The 23,095-nt window shown below is 34.1% G+C and overlaps 2 protein-coding genes across 2 annotated transcripts; both read right to left on the bottom strand.

The window, feature by feature from the left end:
* Positions 1-557: 557 nt before the first annotated feature.
* LOC120346286 (uncharacterized) lies at positions 558-11,870 on the bottom strand. Its single transcript, XM_078115419.1, has 23 exons — positions 11,717-11,870; positions 11,152-11,335; positions 10,405-10,619; positions 9,624-9,668; positions 9,087-9,194; positions 8,536-8,589; positions 8,106-8,180; positions 7,431-7,487; positions 6,857-6,901; positions 6,540-6,593; positions 6,374-6,427; positions 5,791-5,844; positions 5,292-5,363; positions 5,061-5,096; positions 4,894-4,938; positions 4,512-4,544; positions 3,982-4,128; positions 3,301-3,368; positions 2,738-2,922; positions 2,369-2,446; positions 1,836-2,008; positions 1,135-1,240; positions 558-920 (listed from the first exon to the last, which is right to left on the bottom strand). The coding sequence occupies exons 1-23, from the start codon at positions 11,789-11,791 to the stop codon at positions 838-840; spliced, it is 2,046 nt and encodes a 681-aa protein (XP_077971545.1). The 5' UTR covers positions 11,792-11,870; the 3' UTR covers positions 558-837.
* A 1,747-nt stretch (positions 11,871-13,617) lies between these two features.
* LOC144425781 (collagen alpha-1(XXI) chain-like) lies at positions 13,618-22,679 on the bottom strand. Its single transcript, XM_078115420.1, has 13 exons — positions 22,536-22,679; positions 21,661-22,004; positions 21,224-21,341; positions 20,541-20,615; positions 19,764-19,903; positions 18,567-18,724; positions 17,920-18,061; positions 17,127-17,259; positions 16,826-16,870; positions 16,002-16,128; positions 15,346-15,557; positions 14,434-14,618; positions 13,618-13,909 (listed from the first exon to the last, which is right to left on the bottom strand). The coding sequence occupies exons 1-13, from the start codon at positions 22,600-22,602 to the stop codon at positions 13,796-13,798; spliced, it is 1,860 nt and encodes a 619-aa protein (XP_077971546.1). The 5' UTR covers positions 22,603-22,679; the 3' UTR covers positions 13,618-13,795.
* Positions 22,680-23,095: the final 416 nt, after the last annotated feature.

Genomic DNA, 23,095 nt, shown 5'->3' with positions numbered 1-23,095 from the left:
AAGTAATAGCCGCATTCTCTTTACTTGACTTTTCCGCATAGATGAAAACTATTTTTTTGTGTGGCCGGGCTAGATGTCTGAGGTCGGTTATATAACCCGGCGATAAAAAATGTTGCACACCCTTGGCATAGACAATATTGGGGAATAGATATTTTTTAAATTACTCACTAACCCACCCTCTTTCTGCGGCAATTATCTTATAGCCCCAGGTGAGGATGTGGATTTCGGCATTCCGCGGTATTGGAGAATGAATATAGGTGTCGTATTGTCGTATTTCAGAGTCGAAATTAGGATCTTTTCTGGGGTAATCAGGTAATTTGATATAGATTCCGGTCAAACTTCTTTGCAGAATTGGGGGTTTCAGGCGGTAGATTGGGATGGGTGGGATTCCTCTAATCCAGTGTATTCTATACGATTTATTGCACTATGGTTCGAGTTGTAGTCATGCAGTGGGGTCCAGACTGACCAGCAATTGAATAAACTACGCTAGAATTCATGCTAGGCTATGAAACACTTTTTTAGCTCAAAGACAAGCGTAAAACAAAGAATAATAACAATAAAAGTTCAAATTTATATTTAATCAATAATAATAATAATTATAATCATAAAGTATTAGCAGTAGTAATAGAAATTTACGCGAAAAAAATATTGAAAAAAAAAACAGCTCAATATCATAGTCTAGCGGATAGAAAAAATAGTCTTGGAATAGAATGATTAAACAAGGAGATGATGTTCTTTCTTGAAAGCAACCAATTTGCCTGCTGGCACAGTATGGCATCAAATGCAATATGCAAATTATGTCGTTTTCAGAGTATAAATGTGTTCGTTGTAGTCTCATCAAGGTCTTCTTGTGGATCTTCGAGTTAGGCGGCCTCCGTTTGCAAACGTTCCTATATTCAATCGGTCGGGAGCACCTGGTCCTGAATATAAAACAAGTTTTAAATGAAAGATTCTAGCGAAAAGTTGATTTCCAATAAGACTAGAAATATTTAATACATTATACATTTCATATTTATTTGATACTAATAGATATATTCTTGTATGATTACGTTGTGTATTTTTCGTATGTACACGATTTTAATTGTGCTAGTTTTCATTCAAAAATGAATTTGCATTGTAATTCATTTATCTTACCTTTCAAATGCATGAGTAAGCCAGGAACTAATCTTAGTCTTCCAAGTGTTTCACCTGGTTCTCTGATATTATCTGGTCCTGGCGGTCCTTTGCTATACGGAGAATCCTGGAGAGGAAGGTACGTGTGTTAGGATTATAGCGAGCAATAACTAATGTCATGTCATGTTATTGAACAATTATTTCCGCCCAGTGGAAACAAAACGCTCTCAACCACCCAGTTTACTTTTTATCGACTTATATCAGAAGATAGTTCTGATGAATGCTTATGTATCATCGGCATCGACAATTATCAAATATTCGAAGAAAAAGTATATTCTCAGGCTAGACTACTATTAGAGGGGAATTAAACCCTTGTGGTCGTGCAATAAGTTTTTTTTACAAATTTATTTTTACGAAAAACTTGTGACGTAACTGTGACGTAGGTTTTAATCGTTAAAGATGTCTAAACTAAAGCGCCAAACCACCATGTGCAAATAAAGTTAATTTTTTTGTTCGAGGCAATGCATATACAAGAGCATTAGGGTTTGAAGCAAACATATTACAGCAAAGACCAGACGTCGAATATTATTTTATGAATTTAATAGGTAATAGGTATGGGATTCTGACAGCTGGCCAATCGTTTATCGCTGCAATCAAAAATTTTACTTGTAAAAACCTGTCCGTGAACAACGTGCTTTAGGATAAAAGATACCGGTACTCACCACAATAGGATCAGGTCTAAATTCAGGAGCTCCACTGCAATCGCTTGCGTCACAAATTCCCGGGGCGCCAGCAGCGCCTTGTCGTCCTTGTTTACCTCTTTTACCCATATCCCCACGGGCTCCTGGACTACCTGGCATACCTGCTATTCCTTCACCTGGTTTGCCTGGTGGACCTATAATAATAATAACATATATTATATAAGTGGTTCAACAGTCTTGATTTATATCTTCAACTAGATTTAGTATCGCTGTTTTATTAGGTTCATTCAAACTTCAATCTATAACCTGGTAGTATGATGACACAGTTTAGAGATTATATTATAAGTATATTTATAACACAAAGACATATAGGGGGCAAAATGAAATAGTTAGCGTTTCCACATCATATTATCCATAGAAACTGAGATGTGGACCCCCGTGCAACATAGCAGCTAGCCGTTTGTCTTGACTTAATGATAAGGTAGATTTAAAGTTAATTTTTGGACCTTGTGACTTTTTTTTTATGACGGAGCAGTAAGTACTACTGCGATTACCTTGAGGTCCGGGTGGTCCCATTGGTCCATGCATAGCTAGCCCTCTTGCGCCATTATCTCCCTTGTTTCCCCTTGGACCTGAAGAATGGTAAATACACAAAATGAAATTTACAAGTTGTTAATTATTTATTTGATTCAATAGTCTTGAAGCACACTAACACAAATGTATTTCTGTATTTTTTTCCATTTTGGATCCACTTCCACAAGGGCATAGAGTAAGGAAAGGTAGTTTATCTTGCGTAAACCCAACTTATGATTATGGTTATTCGACAATTTATCTTATTTCTACATCGTTTCAAGTGACAGTTCAAACTCAACATTCTAGTGCAACTTTGACTAGTTTTTAGTTTATATTTATTTGACACTAACCTGGTTTTCCACGCGCGCCTTCAGGTCCTTGTGCCCCCGGTCGACCAGGAGCACCATCCTTGCCTGGGTGTCCAATTAGACCTTGTAGCCCGTTTTGCCCTGGAGGACCTGATGGTCCTGGTTTACCTGGAAACGCTCTCTTTGGCATGCATCGTTGACATTCTTTTTGTAATGTGATCATGTATCTAAATAGGTGGAAGAGATTTAATTTTAATTTTTTATAGTAAATGCATTGATGCAAAGGAAGGACTTATTAAAAAAAAGGGAAGAGAGAGAGTGTTAATATCAAATTATCTGCTCTTTGCCCTAAAACTCTATGCAAATATAAAAAAACTTTAAGAATAACAACTATCTAATTGTCCTATAGGCCTACCACTCAAAACCAAAAGATTTTGAGTTGCGCACGCTTCAAACATACAGTCACAATGCACCGGAATAACAGAGAAACATATAAAGTTTGTTTATGTAGACATTCGAAATGCACCAAAAAACTTTAATGTTCGCATTTTACCGGTTTCACTAAATACTTATAATTAATTCTAGCAAATGAAGAGGAATCTCACCTGGGCAACATTTCCGCAACGACTTTTGTGATTGCCGCAACAATTTCGTCCATATCTCGTGGCCTACCCTGTAACATTTATTACTATGATTAGTTCATGAACTAAGAGTAATAAAATAAAAAAAAGTCGGTGGATTGCCATTGTTCTCGTACACAAAATAAATCATTTAGACATAGCCACGGAAAATATTGTACTAATTGTACGATTGGTAAAAATATAAAAATCAATCTTAGAAAGATAAATAGAATAGAAATAAGAAAACATAAATGTAAAAAATTAAAATAATAACTGTAGTTTGGCCTCTACCAAAGCAGGACATATTTTCCTTTTGAAAAACGTTATCTACTGAAAATATAACTTCATTATGATATAACAAGAGATTGTTAACGTTCGGGGGCCGGAACAGTAGGGATTAGAGATGCACAGATCAATTGAATCGAATACGGTATTTGCAGTACCAGACCAAGTTCAACCCATAGTTCAAGCCCAATGATCGAATTCCAAGATTCAGTTGATCCGGCGATATATTTTTTATTTATCACTCAACATAGCATGTGATAAATCAAATAGTTTTGATCAAGCAATTCGGATCCCTTAAAAATTTGTAACTTCAATGAATCATTGAGCCTTTTCGACCTTGTTGGAAATATAAAACAATTTAAAATAGAATAAACTGCTTACAATTTCTCCGGGGAATCCGTCTTCTCCCTTATCTCCTTTGTCGCCTTTTTCGCCCTGTTTCCCAGTCTCTCCAGTGTTTCCGATTGGCCCAGTATCTCCTTTGACTCCTCTGGGACCTGTGGGACCCCGAAGACCTTCTGGTCCAGGCTAAAAAGTGAGTAAAATTAAATCTGTTACAACTGGACACAGGACCTTGTTTGTTAATAACCCATTTTTTTTTTTCAAATCTGGTAGTAATTTTATTGAATACAAATTATTTTCATTATTGTGAAAAAGCGTAATTTTTTTTTGTATGTTTCGAGGTCCAAATGTATTTTACACTATATTACAACTATCTATTCGGGATAGGACCATAAGTCAGAAATGGCAATATTGAATGTTGTCTAGCCACTATAAATGGTACCTAACCCTATAGAATTTATGATAAACACAGTTTATTTATTCTTAATATAGTATTTTGAACCTTTGATGGCTATAAATTTGCTATCAGTGCTGAAAACTGAAACAATTATTGTGTGAAAACAACAAACCTCTCCTGGCCGTCCAACTTTGCCATTTTCTCCCTGTTAATAGTTGAATAGAGTTATATTTAGGCATAGTTGTTTTTAATATTAGATCTTGAATCGTTAGATGTTCTTAACAACACCATAATCCTACGCATGTACGAGAAAGCTGGGTATAAAATGAATGAAAATTGTACACGTAAGGACATTACGGATCCAAACACCATAAACAGCGATTCAAAAGTGTAATAAAATCGGCTAGTCAAAGACAAACGGTTATAAATACCAAATCCTAATAATATAAAAAAATATAGTCCACACGTATCAGTAACTGAGGCCAGACTTGGTGTGGATTAATTGCACTGAACAACAAAGAGTCTTATTATGTACTAATAGCAACGATACTTACTTGCGGACCTGGTACTCCCGATAGACCAAGTTTTCCAACTTCGCCCTAGATGGAAACAAAATATATTAGCATAAGTGACCGAGTAAAATTAAAAATTTGACTTAAATTGGATGGGAAGATTTCAAAATAGTTCAGTAAGTTGGATTATTAAACTTTCTTGAACGTACCTGTTGACCTCTTTCGCCCTTGTCTCCTTCATGACCCTGCAATGTAAAAAGTACAAAAAGTTGGTTAAATTTGGTTAAATTGGTTAACTTAAAACTCAATTTGTGTAAGTGAAGCATTATACTGTATGATGGAAAGTGCATGTGGTCGTGCAGTGCGCAAATGATCAACACTTGTATTACAGGATATAAATAAACCAGTTTAATTTTATATAAGAAAGACTGCTATTGTACCTTGAAACCAGGAAGACCTGGGAATCCTGGATTTCCTGAATACCCTTGTCTGCCTCTGTGTCCTTTTGGTCCCTGAAAAAAAAAAGGAAGTTCAAGTTTTTATTGTAGCATATATCTTCTCAAACGTTGAGTAATCAGGTCATACTTGGATGCTTCCCAAATGGGTTCAAATTTATTCCCAAGGCTCAGCGTGTTACATTAATGTTTTGCCATCAATATTCCTTTGGCCACTGTAGAACCTCAAAGAACTGCATTATTGATTTTAACACACCGTAATGCAATTTAATTTGAATTTTGTAACTTGATTGAATTGTGCTGAACATATTACAATATTCATACATAAAAAGTAGCGAACGTCTTATCATATAATCGCGATTTTTATTCATTCTATATCTGAATTTTGTTACTCGATTTACTTGATTATAAATGGCCTGAATAAATTGAAGGCCCGACGTATTTATTTTCGTAATTGTAACAGCAAAAAAACGTCTTGACTTACCGCCTTTCCAGCATCTCCCATTGGGCCTTGTGGTCCTGTAGGTCCGGGTTCACCCTGTAAAACAATTAACGCTTAATGAGAAAAATAGATGGTTTGTAATATTTGTGATTGGTATTGAATATATTTAGTAACATTGCGTACACATGTTGTTAAGATAATAAAACTATTGCTATTTGAATGATATATTTCTGAATAATAAATAGCAAATTATTAAAATAAAATTGGATATAAATATTTGATCGGTTCTATTGCAATTACAATTATTTCAGCAAATTTACAGAAACACCATCAGTTGAATTACCCTACAAATGAAATAATCAAGATGTTTGCTTAGCGGCCGAGCTATTCATGAATGAAATTCGAGTTATGTCAAATCATGGCTCGAAATGCGTATTAATAATTTCCAGAGTTCTGTATCTCACATGTTATTGATTCAAAAATTGAATTTGAAAATAATAATTAACCTGGAATCAACTTTACCACCATCTCATGTATGTTATATTAGTAATCGTGTCTCCGGACCAAACATTCAAAGATCAGAATAAAGTCATTTTGAAAGATATACAGTAATAGATATGATTACCTTTACACCGTCTATTCCTGGCACACCTGGCTCTCCTCTTGGTCCAGCTAGTCCCTGTAAGTTATTAAATACATTTAGTCTTAGGTTTTCTCTAAAGTTTATTAGCTGACATTTTAATGACTTGAAATATACTTTCTCTTCAATTATAACTATAAAAGTAACTTACTTTCTTCCCTTCTGGTCCTTGGTAACCTCTCATACCTCTGGGTCCACTGACACCCTATTAGTTAGAATAGAAGATGGGGGTGTTAAAAGTTTTTTATAATAAATCCGGGAAAATTTCGTAAATGACGACATTTTTTTAGTCCATCGTACAGTTCAAATAGTCAGAGCAAATTCAAATTAGTTTTTAAAGTTTTAATATTTCAACTGTCACATTCGGATCGGAAGAAAGAAATAAGGTTGCAGTTTTATTCATAATGTAGCAGTACTATTTATTTTTCATATCACCAGTACAGTAGACGACTTATCAATAACACTTACCTTAGGTCCCCGCTGTCCTGGGTCACCTCTGTGTCCTTTCATACCCTGGAGATTAGTCAGTAAATATTAAATTTCTGACTGATTTACGGAGTCTTGTTGCACACCAACATAAAATTGTTTTTTAGTGTATTTGTTTGCTTTTATGTTGGTGAGCAGCATAACTTTTGAACTACATAGACTGATCATCTTCAATATTGTGATGGCCACCTTGTAAAATATGTATTCAGCAGCACAAAGGCGTATAAGAAGAAATTGGACTGATATTGGATTAGTTGGATGAATAATGAATACATATATTAAATTTGTTGAGGATATTCAAATAGAAAACAATCTTTGGAATATATGAAACGGATTAGCGTACAAAATTTCAATGCAGTGAAAACCAGAAATAAAATTGAGAATGCAACTACTGAAATAAATAATTTAACAGCAATTTGACAGATTTTAATTAGTTAGATTGACGTAAATTTTCACCAACCATAATTATGAGCATTGTTAGTTTATAAAATAATCTAAAATATTTGAAATATTATCGAATAATTTTTATTCAAAACAAGAATGCATATTTTCTTACCATTCTGTAACTTGGTTTTCCGGCGTCTCCTATCAATCCTGGCAATCCTGGAAGTCCCTAAAATAAGACAATAGGTTATGGTCAGTCAATATCTTTATAACAGACATAAACATTGGGAAGTGGTTTGATTAATCCTTCATATAAATAGTGAACACAACCGGGATTTTTTGTGCTGTGCAAAGTCCGCGCCAAAAATACCCCCGACAACGCTCAAAATAAGAAAATTAGTAAACATTCAGTTAGGGTTAGTGATGCTGATGGCGATGAAAATTCAAATTTTTAAATCAACTAGATATTTTTTAATTTTTTATTTTAAAACTTGTCGCCGGTGTTTTTCTTATTTTTTATTTCATTTTTGAATTTGTGGCGGGTTATTTACAAATATCCCTTGACCGAATTAACATATTCCTAGTTGAAAGTTTTCATGTTTTAGCACAATTATTGAACGATGCACACAAGTGTTCAAATATTAGGATTTAAAATTGCCTTTAGTTCAACTTTCCTTAGTCAAGTGTGCCATAACAAGCTACGTTTGCTGTACTCCGGAAGCAGTCAAATTGTAAGAATTACCCTCTACATACTAAACCCATAAAATGTTTAATTGAGCAAAACGATCCGCACGCTCAATTCGCGTCTGTTCAGAATAGAATAGAGAAAATAGTAACTTATACTCACTCTGCTTCCTTTTTCACCTTTGGTTCCTTCCACTCGATCGACTAGATTACCTAGTTCAGCGTTGCATGGTTCACCCTAAAGATATGTAAAAAGTTGTTAATAAAAACTGTATTTTACATCAATTGCCTAACGCATTTGAACTTGTCGAAAATTTGGATCTATTTAAAATTCCCTATTATTTTATTTGTTTATGTGAAAATTTTTCAGCACGTTCAACGATTTACAAATAAAAAGAAAACTTATAATATGAATATCATCATACAGAATTCAGAATGAGAATCAATGAAAAATGATTTTAGTATAGCCATACAATTTTATAAACCATTCAATTTCATGATTGCATTTTGCGCAGAAATAATATTTACTCCGACGGTAAAAATTAGAGTATAAGCTGAATTAAAACAAGTTAAATATTAACCATTCAACTTACTTTAGCACCTTTAAGTCCAATGCTGCCATCTGGTCCTTTGGGTCCATAGTTACCCTGTACATTAGCAATGAAGAATATAAATTTAGATCCACAGCTGAAAATATTGATTTGAATTAAAAAAACAAAAATAAAAAAGTGATGTTTGAAGAGCAATAGCTGAATGGCTGCTTTTCAAGGTGAATGCGTGAAAGCACCCCTTAAAAAAAATAAATACCAAGATGATCACGGCGCGTACCAAATAAATGTTTTCGCACACAGCTGCACAATCGTTGTAATATATCAGAGGATATAGTGAATATTCTTTAAAACATCTTCATCCCGTGCTCAATGTAAAGAATATAATGTATGGTACCTTTCGGTAAGCATAAAAAAGAGATCTTTGTTCTATGAGCCAATATGATTCACATCTTGATCTTAGGGAATAGGGAAGCCTCATGAGCTTACTTATATAGCGAACTTGTACGTTATCCGTCCACAGGTGCGTGCACATGAAGAAAAATAAACTAAATAAATATTCGTTGCATAAAATAAACTTAGTGTAAATACGATACCTTTGGTCCTTTATCTCCCTTCAGTCCCCTTTTCCCTGATACGCCAGGTGGGCCCATTCGTCCCGCAATTCCTACTGGGCCTGGAAATCCTGGTGGTCCAATGTCACCCTAAAAGCAGACAATGATTTGTTTCATCTCCAAAGGGATTTCAACTTAAGCTAAACATGAACATTAACTGTCTAAAATTTTATCCTACGAAAGTAATATCGTGTTGGGGCTTATTCGATGCCCATGTTAATACTGAATCGAATATTGTATGTTTATGACTTTCAACCTTGACAAAATATTTCTAATAAGTTGAGTATTGTATTAACTGCGAATTTACAAAAATAATTCTGGGAATTTTTCATAAAAATTTATCCAGAGCAAGGAACATTCGTTTACATACATGTGATAAGGGTTAGGGTTAGAGTTAATCAATTCAAATCAAATCATTCAAATCATTAATTCAAATCAACCACCACGTGAACGTTTTGTGGAAACCAGTTAACACTTGTTGACGCCAGTTTAAACCCGTTATTCATTGTATTTTCTCACCTTCAAACCGTCATTTCCTGGTTCTCCCTTTGGTCCTCGCTCTCCCTGAAAAGCAAAATATATTTGATAAACGGTCCTCTGTTTAGAGTAGTTTCTTATATAGCTTACACCGTTGTTCTTTTTTTTGATGAGAAAATATTTCACAGGGTTTCCTTATTTCAATTATTCAAAGAGTCAGAAAAGAATTAGCCTGGAGCATGTTTGATGATCTATTATTGTTAGTTTGTGGTTCAAGATACACAGAATTCGCAATCACCATACAACTTTGCCAATTAAATGTTGATCAATTGCAACTACTAGAAGTATCAAGTTAGTATTGTACAAGTATAGTATGGTACCGCATTGACATCGTGGATCGTGACATTGTCACGAAATCTCGTAACAAAACATTGGTTCGTCTATCCATGTGTCAACAATATATAAGATTATTTTTAAAATACTGAAGGCAAATTTAGTCAATCAAAAGTAAAGATGATTGATCTCTGAGCAACGTCACGAATGATCACCGAAGTGTCAGGTAAAAAACTTATATATACTAAAAAGGGCGCTACAGAAGTGTGTGTATCAATATGAAAATAACTATATTTTTCGTCTACTTTACATCAAGTTGTATAAAGGAACTGGAACCTATGGTCAGAGGGTATTCACTTGGCTAACACAGACAGTCCCCAAACTCGTAACAGAACTAAAATAGGGAAAATTGGAATTAATTATGCCCTAACTCTCACCTGGTGCACACACTACGAGGGTACCCTAAAAAGTGCTAAATATTTGCAATTACCTTAGGTCCTGGAATGTATTCAGGAGGCGGGCATTCGCAATAGGTTGTATTATCCGTTAAAGGTCCAGGAGAAGGTCTCTGATAATAGAAATCATTATCAATAACTTGTCCAGGTTCCTCAGGTATTTGTTCTTGCGTTACTTTCATATTGTTGTGGTTTGTTTCATCCGTTTTATTTGATTGCGTGATTTCAAACTTATCATCTCCATTGATGTCTAAATAGTATGAAATAATAAATCTTAAAACTTAACGGAAAATAACAGATTTATCACTCGGTATCACAAGGAAACTATATTACCCTAAATGTGCCCCCGAACGCAATGCTTTATATTTATCTTGTTATCTTTTTATCTCAACATAACTTATATGCTCAATGTGAAGGGATGGATGCATCATCGTTTTTCGACTAGTGTGTCTACTTTTGATCACAAAAAATGACTGAAAAACTATTATTGTATTATTGACCTTTATTGTGTTAGCTATTCCCGATCTCTAGATGATACAATAATCACAATTGTAGTCTAAAGTAGCATAGAGCACAGAATAAAAGAAAAATTTCAAGTATTATTGGAAAAATGAAACTATTATGGAATTTAGAAAAAAATAAGTCCTATACGTCCCTGTCCTGACTTTCTCGTTTTAAACTCTCCTCGCGTAGATGTACTAAGAACAGTTTAGAAATAAGGTCAAAGGTTTCACAAAGTACAAAATTCAATTGATTTCAATTATTTATTGTTAGATACAAACCTCCATCTTTACCATCAGTTTTTCTAAGCGTGAAGGTTGAATGACTTTGACGCTGAAAAGTCTGGTTGTCGCTTTGTTGAAATTCTCCAGCAAGATTTTGTGTGTTGAATCGGCCTCTTATCAGAGTTTCTGATGATGTGTGATGCTTTTGTGAGGTTTCGACTTCAAGCAAAAGGTTTGTTCGCTGAAACAAAACAAAAGGTTTTAAAATATAGAACTAAGTATCATATAGTTGAGATAGTTGAAACAGTTCTTATTGACTGATATTTCCAAGATATGATGATTCAATATACGAGGCATTTTCTCTGAGACAACATGGGCTACGTGGAAAATGAGAAAAACAGATACAAGTATTATATTATTGTAATTTATTCATATAAGTTCATGCAAAAATAAATAATGTAAACGTTTGAATATCTATTAGGCTTCTTCGATATACTATATACCAAAACATAAAATTCCTAGTTCAATTAAAATGCAGTTGTTCCTACATATAAGAGGAAAGAAATTGTTATCTAAAGTCTTGTTCTGAGTGAACGTTTGAAGCTAAAAAACACGAGCTTACCGGAATATCTTTCTGCAATCCATGATGAACCATGCAAGAAAGAACAACAATAGTTAAAAAACAGAAGTCTTTCATTTCAAAGTATTTTAGTAGCTAAACCAGGAAGAACCTGTTCTTATAATTGCTCGAGATATAATGTTCGTCTCATAGAAAGCTCGCTTCTTATATAAGTGATTTTTTTCAACACAAAGGTGCCAAAATCAATAATAGGATCATTTGTATTTTGATATATTGTTGCGTAATATTGGTGATTTATATCACTAGATGTCTAGACGTTCAAAACTGCACAAAATTAAATGAAATTCAACTATGTTACAAAGTCATTTTTACAATTAAGCAACATCCACAAGTAACGTCATAGGTCATCACAGATTTTAGAGAAACATTGGCTAACAACATTTCTTCATTCTCGACCTATACGGATACCCGGATGACTCGGCCTCGTGTACTCCTTATCATTTATATTCTCTCAACAAAATCACTACGAGAGGGAAAATTATTTTTCTTATTCGTGCCCCAAGCTCGAAATCATAATAACACTACTATTCAATTAGCGCCTTTTCTCAGTGAACTTGCTGCTTTGTTCATAGTGAACAACGCGCGGACCAGTATTTGAGTTATAACTCCGAAGTCACGCTTCACATATGCGTGATAATGCAAAAGTAAATAACTTTATAGTTTTATAACTGGCTACGTTTGTAGGAATATTTCACAGTTTATGTCGTAATCTCTTCCTCATAAATCTATCACCAGTCACCATAGTCCGAGAAATTGATAGATTTTGAATTATTTCAAAAGTTCGGCAAAACCTAGGATTAGATGAAATGAATTGTTTTGAGCCGAGCAAATGACACGAACAAACTCTGATCACAGTGATAGTTTCCGCGACAGATTCAAGCATATTTGTGCCCGAATTTTCGGACACGAAACGGACCTATGGATTTTGTTAATATGTTGTTTGTTTGTTCTTCTTGCAAGTATTTTTATTATTATTATTGTTATGAAAAAATCGCTTTCATCATCAATTACTTAATCAATTGCTTTGAAATTTTCAGCGGTTGAAGATTGTATTTCTGGTTAGAAGGCTATTTAATATTTTTATTTACTTCAAAAATTCCTGTGGCGCTCTATAGGATTCGTTTCTTATGTGTATGACGTCATTAAAATTAAAAATTGCCCACCTTGTGATGGTTACGCGTACGCGTTTGTGAAAACCAGGATTATATCAATTGTTCTGCGCTGATCAACATTTTTGAAGCGATAGATTAAAACAACTTTGTGTCTAAATTTTGTGATGGATTTTTAGTGATTTTAAAGCAGTGGCGTAGCATCCACCCCCGCAACCCCCGCGGTCGCGAGAGTGCCCACAGCGCAAAGGGGCCCAAGCGGTTAGAATTTAGAAATTTAAGCCGCATACCAAAAGCTACAGTGCAAACCAAGTAATGCACATCTTTTAACGTTGATGTTAGTTCTACTCAAATCGTTTTGTTACGTAACAATGCCAGGGAGTCGTCGATTTTTGGCGTCTTGTGATTTGATCGCACCGGCAAAATTACGAAGGCTGTCAGAATGATGTCGAAAGCAAAACCTCTCAGTGGCGCACAGAAACGCAGAAAAAGGGCAGAAGAGGAAGAACGTATGAAAAAAATTAAAGTAACCGAGATAAACAGCAAATTTTAGGTTACCATTGCCTTTTTATAGCGACATGTTGTGCTTTTTGACGAAATAAAAAAAGCGTTGTTTTAGCTTATGTCCGAGAGTTTTTAGGGTCATTTCCACGAAATATTTTTGCGGCCCACGAGAGTCTTGCTACGCCACTGTTTTAGAGCAATTGAAAAATATCAAAATGCGTTTTTGAGGGTTCATCATCATTAAGGCTTTGTGAAACTACTGCTAATAGCATTTATTGTAACTTTGAAACTTCTCACTCATTCAAAATCTATCCCACGCGGATAAAATAAAAGTGGCAAAAAACTAATTTTTTTAACATTTGCGTTTATGGGAACTGCAGACAGCAAAACAAAAATTTACATTTTTCATAGTTTTAGGGTTTTCGTTGAATGCCCTTCCCCCGTTGTTCTATATTGCAAGAATGTAACCCAAACGTACCTTTAGTCCGATTCTGTCACACGAAAACCTTTCACTCATGTTGATATCGACATCACAAATTAGATCCAATTGCTGCAGGTTGACCTAAAAAGAGATTCATGGAGTTTTTTTGTTATCAGATGCTTTCGGCAATTATATGCTGTAATTCAATTGGGAATATTTGTATTTAAATTCACGCATTAGCAATTTTTCATGCAAATCAACTTGGGAGCTATTTTCCTTAATATCTCGTGTTGAAGACATAAATTCAACTTTTTTAACCTAACTGACGAGATGAGTCGAGATGAAGAATGTACATTTCGTGTTTTTCCTCTCTGGGATCTTAATTGGCTCAGATCACAATCCATCTTTTGTTCTACGGGAAAAAATTCTAATCACAAATTGTCTGAAAAGAACCTATCCATTATAATAAGGTCTGATAATATCTAATTTTATATATCACCCTTTACGGGGGTAATTGAAAAAAATCAATTTATATTTATGTTGCTATAAAGAAATGAGTGCTTGGTATTTTTATTTTTTTTCAAGTGAAAGTCAACAACTTTGCCTTGAAATTTATACCCAAATCGTATGTGGCATTGTGAATTATTGCAATATCATTTGCTCACTTGTATTTCTGGATCAAAGGTACCCATTTTAGCGATACTGATTTCGCCATCCGCTAGTGGTCGACCGAGAGAAGAATTGAATGTAATAATTTCGACCACTTCACAGTCGATGTACAACATCACCCCATCTGGTGTTACGAGTAAAGTCAGCTTGTGAAACCCTTTTCCAAAAAGCTTCTGGGCATCTAAAAATAGCAGTATTTTTTAAATTCAATAAATTTGATAATTCATTTTCCAAGGGATACCGTATAAAGTTTTTTCTATGACCATGGGCATGTTGTTCAGTATGTGGTGTCGATGTTACCATGTGTTATCATTGCAGGTTGATATCTCAGAAAAGATAAAGTACATTAGCAGCATGAATCGACTAATTATAACAAATTACAAAATGCCACTTTCGGCTTAGCGGGTATATCCAGTCGTTCCTTGATTGATCTAATTTTAAACGCTTTGGGTGTAATTATTTTATTACATGTTATAAACCAGCGGTTTAAACCGTTTTGCTAGAGCGGACCCACTGGAACATTCCATAGGATAGAGTAACCCATGTGCAATAGTTTAATTGACTTTTTTGTGCAGATCGTTCGAATATATATAAAAGCAAACAATATGGCGTAACAAAATAGCATATAAAGTGTAGGAAATGTAGAAACAGTGAAAAACCTAATAGTTATTTGATTTTATTTAAACACAATGCATGAACTGAAATAAACTCTCGAATTCGAACAGGAACTTGGGGAACGCCTGGCTATGCTGGCGAAACCCTAGGGTGTCGTGGAACCCGTGTCAAATACCGCTGATATAGACACTTAGCTGAAATTTGCACTTCTTGCAATATTTCACTTATTCTGAATTGCTAATTTTGGTCACAGTGATACACGAATAAGACAATATCAAGCATAACACTGGTACCTGCAAAAACTACAGACACTGTCTCCATATTATCGTTCATAGTGATGTACTCAACACTTCTGTTTTGTCCCGATATTTTCACCGCTTCCATCACTTCTTCTCTGGTATTAGGAACCTCAAATAATGACCAGTCGTTGTGGGATGCTTGTTCGTTCATTTGCATTGTGGCAATAATGGAGTAGTAACGTGGGATCCCGAGCGGTAGAATTAAACTATAAAAGGATTAGATATATATGAATAGACTCCGGACTATGCCGTTTGAAGGCCCTGAGCACTTGAGACTTTGGTTCCCTATATGTGTCTTTCAAAGGATTAACACAACAAACTACACAAGATATTATAAATCAAAATTAACAATAAAACAAAAATAGCTTGATAATAATGTGTACTTTTCAGTATTCATTACTAATGAAGTACCAAGTTATGCTTAATTCAAATGATTTTTTTGGAAACAGACATTGCCTGTTTACTTTGTGCAACTATTCAAAAATAATATTTAAAATACTATTTCCCCATACTCCAAACGGAGACGGAGTTTAAATCCGATATTTGTATTGGCACATTCGAGACCTCATTCTTAATTCCAAATTCCCAAACATTCATTCGGACGTATCACCCACAAAACTGATCAATTAATCAAAGAAGTTATTCTTTACCTGACTGGGTTAATCCTTAGATCTACTTCATGATCAACGCTATATGCTGTAGCATTCTCATAACTTCCATTCGATTTTGTCACTTTATCGTTCTCATCAATGTTCATCAACCCAAGAAGATCGAATCCTGTAATGAAAAAAATTTAAAATTAATTTTTATTTTTCAATAACACAATGTCAATGGAGAGAATGTAACAACTGAAAGTGATGCAACAGACATGGAGAGAATATGTGGGTCGTTTTGCTAAAATATAGTTTACGATGTTTATATTCCTAAGATAAAATATCCTATCCATTCTAATTAATTGATTTCAAATTGTTAGTGCTGAAGATGGAAGTGTTGCTCAGACATTTATGTTTAGTATGTTGTCAAAATATGTTGGGGTTTTATGGATTATGGGTTTTTCGAAAAACTGGCAATCCTTTGACGGTTTAGCATTTCTGTTCGATTGTTTAGTAAAAGTCTCTTCAATTTGTATAAGTTTGAGAAAGAAATTGCACGTCATTTATTTTTATCTTTATATACTTTCCATGACAGTAATTTATGGATTTCGAAGATATTTATATTTCTAAACAGCTAAACTAGAATATTCAAGTTTTTATTACACAAGTTTGCTCTATGCAAGATTGTCCTCACCCAGATTGAAAGGGACAGTGATAGAATATTTAAAGTGATCACTGACTAAGAATAATATTTGGAATTATATGTGACAGATAATATATGTGACAGATATTTACTTAGTTGTCGAACCAAGGATCTTCTCCTTCGATATGCAAGAATATGGGACATATTTTATTTGTATAAATTGCATGCCATTCCATACCTGTAATTCCACCATCGATAATGTTACCGTTGCTGCAAATTTCTTCTAAAAAGATATAAAAGTTTCACCAAAGTTACACAAATTCATTATGAACTGTGACAATTAACGATCCGATAAAATGATCTTTTAAACAATGACATCTTATATATATTATTTAAGAAAAATTTAAATTATGATATACTTCAGTTTTGAATTTAGTCATGCTAGATGTTTTTAAACTTCGTAATATCTCTACGTGATTCTCCAGTCGGTGAAGTAGTATATTATTGAAAAAACCTAATTATTAGTGAAAATATCTTACCATTGCAAAGTTGCTTGGTCAGATCTAAATTGATTTTTTGTAGTTCGTCAAAGTTTGGAGTGACGTATGCATGTGACTTCACGGGTTCAGAAACTAGATGCTGAATTTCTTGCGTATAGATTCCTTCGCCAATCTAAGTGAATAAATGTTAGTCTGGCATAACAAATATCTTGATTTCTTCCTACAGAGTTTTACTATTTCTCAATGTAGATCCTGTAAACGTAGTGGCATTCGTTTCTGATAGCTACAAAAGTGCTTGAATGCAATTCAAAACAACGTACATATTTGTTCCTAACCCATACGGAATCCATATGACGTTTTTGAATAACTACAAATGTTTGATCTCAATATATTGCTCTTATATTGTTTGCTCAAAGCAATGCCAACAGGACTCACGCTACGAACTGACAGAAGTATCTATTCTGGGGTAAACTGCAGTTTTTGTGCTCATATACTGCTTATTGTGGAACTTTCATCGACTTATTGTGGATCTTTCATCTTTCGCTCCAGAAGTGTATCAATATGAATGTAACTAATTTTGTTCGCCTACTTTACATCAAGTTGTGTAAAGGGACAGAAACCGATTCACTTGGCTAACACAAACAGTCCCCGAACTCGTAATAGAACTAAAATAGTCTCAGCTCAACCGGAAAGCTTAAGAAAAATCGGAATAAATTTAGGACATAACCTTAATCCGTATTTGCCTTGGTACATATACTACAGGAGTACCCTTTCATCAAAAAAACCTTGTACGGTTGAAGAAACAAACTGATGTACATAACAAAAGTCTTACCACTATTAAGTACTTTTCAACGCCATCCTGGGATAAAACATTAGCAATACGTTCCGACATCATGCTTCCATCGTTCGTTATCATAACCATTATATGTTGTGTTCCAGAAAACAATTGTCTGGCTCCGTTTTCCTCTGAGAATCTGAAGTTTGATATTGGTACAAATTTAGTCCTTGCATCAATTATTTCAGCACTTTCCATTTCTATCACCCATAACGTTTGATTGATTGTATATTATATTGCAACTTTTTATTAAATTTCAAAAAAGTTTAAATCAACTCCGATTACGATTATATAAAATTTTTGAATTTGAGCTTGGCTCCCGAATCCGTGAGAACTTAAATCGTACCATGTAAACTTTTGCGTTTAAACACTTTTTGATTAGGTTTATATTTTCGATTCTGAATATCTGATTTAAGAACTTTGAAATATCGAAATCAAAATTTTAAAACTCCAGACCCAACACGAATACCGGAAAAATTTAAAACAAGGATCTAATAGGAATAAAAAATGTAACAATCCCAATTTAGATTTCAATTCCGCAGCTATGCTTCAAAACCAAGTCAAATAGTAGCCGTGGGTAGCGCATTGCGATATATGTCAATAAAATCTCAAACAAAGTACTGCCGTAGTTTTTTTTAACTTACATTTCGATGGCAGCGTCAAAATAGTCTTCGCCTTGTACGTCCTGTGTTTTGTTGTCAGATGCGATCCTCGAGATGGCATCCATGAGCGGTTTTTTGTCAGAATATTTTTTAAAACTGATCATTATGTTTATGAATACATCGAATGTGGCGATTCCGACCTGTAAAATAAATGAGTAAAAATTTATTAAATACAATTTAAATTCATCCATGTTTCTACAGAAAAGAATTGTTATGTAGGCTTTGAGACAAATCAAATATATTTTGGTTGGCTCAGCGTGTTGACCGGTTACATTTTTATCGCTTCGGACATTGAACGTTTATATGTTTGATAATCCTATTCCTGAAAATTGGTTTTTGTGTGGACTTCTTATTCATCCTAATGAATATTAAGTTCTAATAAATTATTACGTTCCAGTTCTTTCTAAATATAGCAGCCATTGACAGAATCAGCCATTAGTGCAGGGGTCGGGAACCTTTTTGGTCAAGAGAGCCCTAAAATATACATATTTTCAATTGCATTACCGTGCGAGCCATGTAGCGTTTCTTCACTTGATCAGGCCTGAAATTTTTACTCAAAAATCAACACATACAATGTCAATATACATTTAACGTGACTTCTGATGCTGCATGTAGTCGCTGCGGGCCTTGAACGGTTGTTCACATGCAGCCCAAGTTGAAATCTACGATACTCATCACCTTTTTTCGTTTATGCATCTCCGTAGTATTTTAAAACTCTATCGCTTTGTGATGTCATAATATATGTTCCAGAATCCCCATGTTTTTTCACAATGCCTGTCTGGTAATTCTCTTAAATAACATAGACATGCGCTGGGCCCGCGTTGTCAAACGTATTGGGAATTTTTTGCCAAATTTGGCCATAAAATAGTTTGAAGTCTAGTAACAATAGTAATCTTAATCTTAGAATAATAGATTTTTCTTGGAGCCATATGCCGTCACCAAAAGAGCCATATATGGCTGGCGAGCCATGGGTTCCCGACCCCAACATTAGTTGATCCTCGCCAATAGCTATGTTCAGTTAGATGTCGAGTTATACTTAAACATGGAACAGACATATTTATTACAAAGTAACAAAGCAGCATACCAGTGTATCAACCAAGTCGTATTTGATTGTTCTCCGTGTGCATAAAAGTTATTACATTTACCCAAAAGGGAATTTCTGCATAATATTTAGCTTACCCTTGTCTCAGCTGAAGAAATTGGGAGATTTGATAAAGATTCTCTGACAAAATTCAGTATTTTTTCAAAATCTATTGATACCATGTCGTAAGATGTATCGATAACAAACATTATATCTGCTGGTTGATTGTAGCAATTACCTGAAAGCAGATAAGAACTTAAATAGATAAAGCAAGATAGAGCAAAAAATTGAATATGGTTAACAGATGGATAGTTAATAGATGGATGGATGAGAATAGATATTGAAATAATCTACTGATGAAATATTTTCTGTAGTGTTTCTGAGTTTGGTCAATGTCACAAAATATTTTTGAGAAAATAAATTACCATCATGGAACCAGACACTGAATAGACCTAAAAAGGGAATATTCAAAATCAGTGTCAGATATTGACTGCGGCGAGCGTCAAAACAGGCTGAAGAAAATGCAGTCACATAATAATTAATAAAGCGGTTGATCGTAAATACATTCAGCTAAGGTTATTGCAAACCATACGTTTTTTGTGACCTGATACGAAAACAACAAACAACTTCAGTAATATTAGAATGTAATGTCATTCCATAAAACATTCTTATATATCTGTGATTGCTTTTGTGGCAGTTTTAAGTTTATCTGCGGGAGTGAAACTAAAACTCAGGCAATAAAATGACATATATATACCTGAATAATTATGGAGTAATTGTTCTTGCGATATTCAACCAATTAAATACACTCAATGACTTCTTTAGATTACCTATATTTGCAAACATTTCATTGCAAATTTCAGAGCTATACTTACTGTTTTGCAGAATTCTTCTGACGTTTCTTTCATTTTCTTGTTGTGAAAATCGATTCAGGGGTGTGTCTCGCATGACTATAAAAAAGAAATGTAAGTGAAATAAAATATCAACTTAGGGCTTCAATATGTTATGTCCAAGATGGGGTTCAAAATTTTCAGAACAGTTTCCATTTTGTTCTCAATTCATTAACAACAGGTTACCTCATTTCAGAAAAACCTTGCAAAACTTCTAGATCTAAAAATGAAGACCGAATCAAACTACTGATTATGGGCCATATGTCCGATTTAGTTCAGAAGCAATCGTAGGGGAAAATGTGAATGAAGAATACAGACTCCAGTTTGGCGTGGTATTCGCTGAAATTGGCATATACCAGGCTTCGTTACTAAATTATCTTTGTGGTCAAAATAGATTGTCGATTTGTATTTAAGTTTCCCGACAATATAAACTATTAACATTAATCAAGTCTGTGCCGGGATTGTTGAGGTCAAGGCCACGAAAATATTGAAATCGACTACAATTTCCGACTCCGGTTACCTAATAACCCCGACGCGGATACCCACCCCATGAATGATTGTATTTTTTCTGAACTTCAAAAGTAAATTTCGCCTCCGATTTGTGGATCGGGAAGGAAGATTTATCTTTTGACTTAAGTTTTATATTAAAATTATCAAACGAATCAAACCTTCGATAATATTTGCTGGGATTTCTAATTCAGTATTGCCCTCTGTTGGTTGTTCATTTGTTACATCTTCATGCTTTCTCTTTAAAGCTTTTTTGTTTTTTGCTTTTTTGATGAATTTCTGAAAGTAATAAAATCAAATTAATTCAAATAAGATTTGTGTTTTTATTGGTAAATTTCAATACTTCGCTTTATGATCAATTTTTAAACTGTTATTCAAGCTTTATTTCTAAAACTCTAAATTTAATTTTCGGTTTGTTATATAGATTGAGTAACAATACAGAATAAATATTTTAATCAACGATAGATATATTAACATAATCAAGGTAGGGTGACGATATGTCAACTATATTGCTATTCTGCAATACTATAAAATTTAAAAAGATTAAACTGAACTCAACTAGATCTGTCTAAAATATAGATATAGATACTGAGCATACTTTTTTATTTGCACCACATTTCTTTGTCGTACAGTCAGAATTCTTTTTTGTAGGTGCGACTCTCGGATCCGAAAGATTTAAAACTTTCCTTTGATTGATTTTCTTAACGCGACTGGGAGAAACTTTTTGAGCCTTTTCTTTTCTTTTTTTCTCTCGAGCTAGCCTTCTAGCAAGTTTATTTTTCTGAAATTTCGTCAGTTTCTTTTTTGCAGCAAATGATTCAGTTTTTACATCGACCTGCGTACTTGTGTTTTGAGCAACCTTTGCTAAAGGTTCTATATTGAAAGTGGCTTGAATAGTCGAGTTTGGCTGAGTTAACTGAGAAACTGTAAGTTGAGCGTTCTCTGAAAAAAAACGTAAAGTATATGTAAACGAAATGGTTACAGTCAATTATCTTTGAAGTCTCGAGACAACCGATAACATCAAATGTGTTATATTCCACTTTATTGTTCATACAAAAATTACCTATGGATGACTTTTTCCTCTTATTACTTTATGTGGCTTTGCATGAAGACAATATGTTGGGAAAACTTCCAAATATATATACAGGTGCCATTGATTATTTTGTAATTTAATTAAATTTAGGGAAAATTATAGCCGTGAAATATGACATGAAAAAAGAAGGCAATTTGAACGTCTTCCAGTGATAATCGTTTTATTATAAATGTATACAATTTCCGTGGCTATATTTAGTGGATATGTCAGTTTATTTTGGTTAAGTCATATTTCAATATCAAAACTTACAATTTTCGTAGCCGCTGTTAAATAATTCAAATTTTGGGTTTAAAACTCATTGGCCACAGCTCATCAAAAGAGTCATAAATTGAGTAGGCAATGTCAAAATGGAAACGCAAATAAACTTGATTAAAACTTACGCTCAATCTCTGCACTTGAAAATGATATGCAAATTACGCCTAATATCAGTAACCGGTAACACGCCATTCTGCAGGCTGATCAGCGTCCGTGGTTCAACTGCTGTCTTGTTTCTCCAAAGTTCCGAGTAGGTTGTGATATTCAGTTAAAAATTATACTTCGAAGTGCTCCGCTTAGGTACTCATTCCGTAAATAGGATTTTTTAAACGAAACTGTAAATAAAATATGAGATTGATATTTATTCAGTAAACGATATTTTATGCGGTAAGAGAGTTTGTGCGGTATAAGACGATCGAATTTCATTATTGAATATGCATGCATAATTTTTATATCAACTTTTTGAAACATTTCGTGTTCATTCAAGTCAATTGTCAAGTTTGTTGTTTATTATAATCAGCATGCAAATTAATTGTACTTCGAGGAGGGGGATGGAAATATTCTCACAGAAAGTCTCCCATTCTCCAACTTCTCAAATCAAAAATACCCCGTTTTTGTAAAACTGTAGTTGGTCATTGCAACGAGGAATTGGCCTCGTAGGACGTTCACTCCTATTCGAACTTCA

Source organism: Styela clava, chromosome 8, assembly GCF_964204865.1.
Source record: "Styela clava chromosome 8, kaStyClav1.hap1.2, whole genome shotgun sequence".
In the NCBI taxonomy this organism is placed as follows: Eukaryota; Metazoa; Chordata; class Ascidiacea; order Stolidobranchia; family Styelidae; genus Styela; species Styela clava.
Note: the sequence above shows the minus strand (reverse complement) of the source record. Positions and strands in the feature narration are given on the sequence as shown.

Bases quoted from the DNA above. Each gene is read 5' to 3' on its own strand.
- LOC120346286 (XM_078115419.1), bottom strand. From the start codon at position 11,791: ATGAAAGACTTCTGTTTTTTAACTATTGTTGTTCTTTCTTGCATGGTT. The intron at 4,129-4,511 runs GTTTGTTGTTTT...CTCACTTTTTAG, and splicing joins AAGTTGGACGGCCAGGAGAG to CCTGGACCAGAAGGTCTTCG. The intron at 1,241-1,835 runs GTGAGTACCGGT...CTTCCTCTCCAG, and splicing joins TTAGACCTGATCCTATTGTG to GATTCTCCGTATAGCAAAGG.
- LOC144425781 (XM_078115420.1), bottom strand. From the start codon at position 22,602: ATGGCGTGTTACCGGTTACTGATATTAGGCGTAATTTGCATATCATTT. The intron at 18,725-19,763 runs GTAAGCTAAATA...TTTATTTTACAG, and splicing joins TTTCTTCAGCTGAGACAAGG to GTCGGAATCGCCACATTCGA. The intron at 16,871-17,126 runs GTAAGATATTTT...ATATCTTTTTAG, and splicing joins GACCAAGCAACTTTGCAATG to AAGAAATTTGCAGCAACGGT.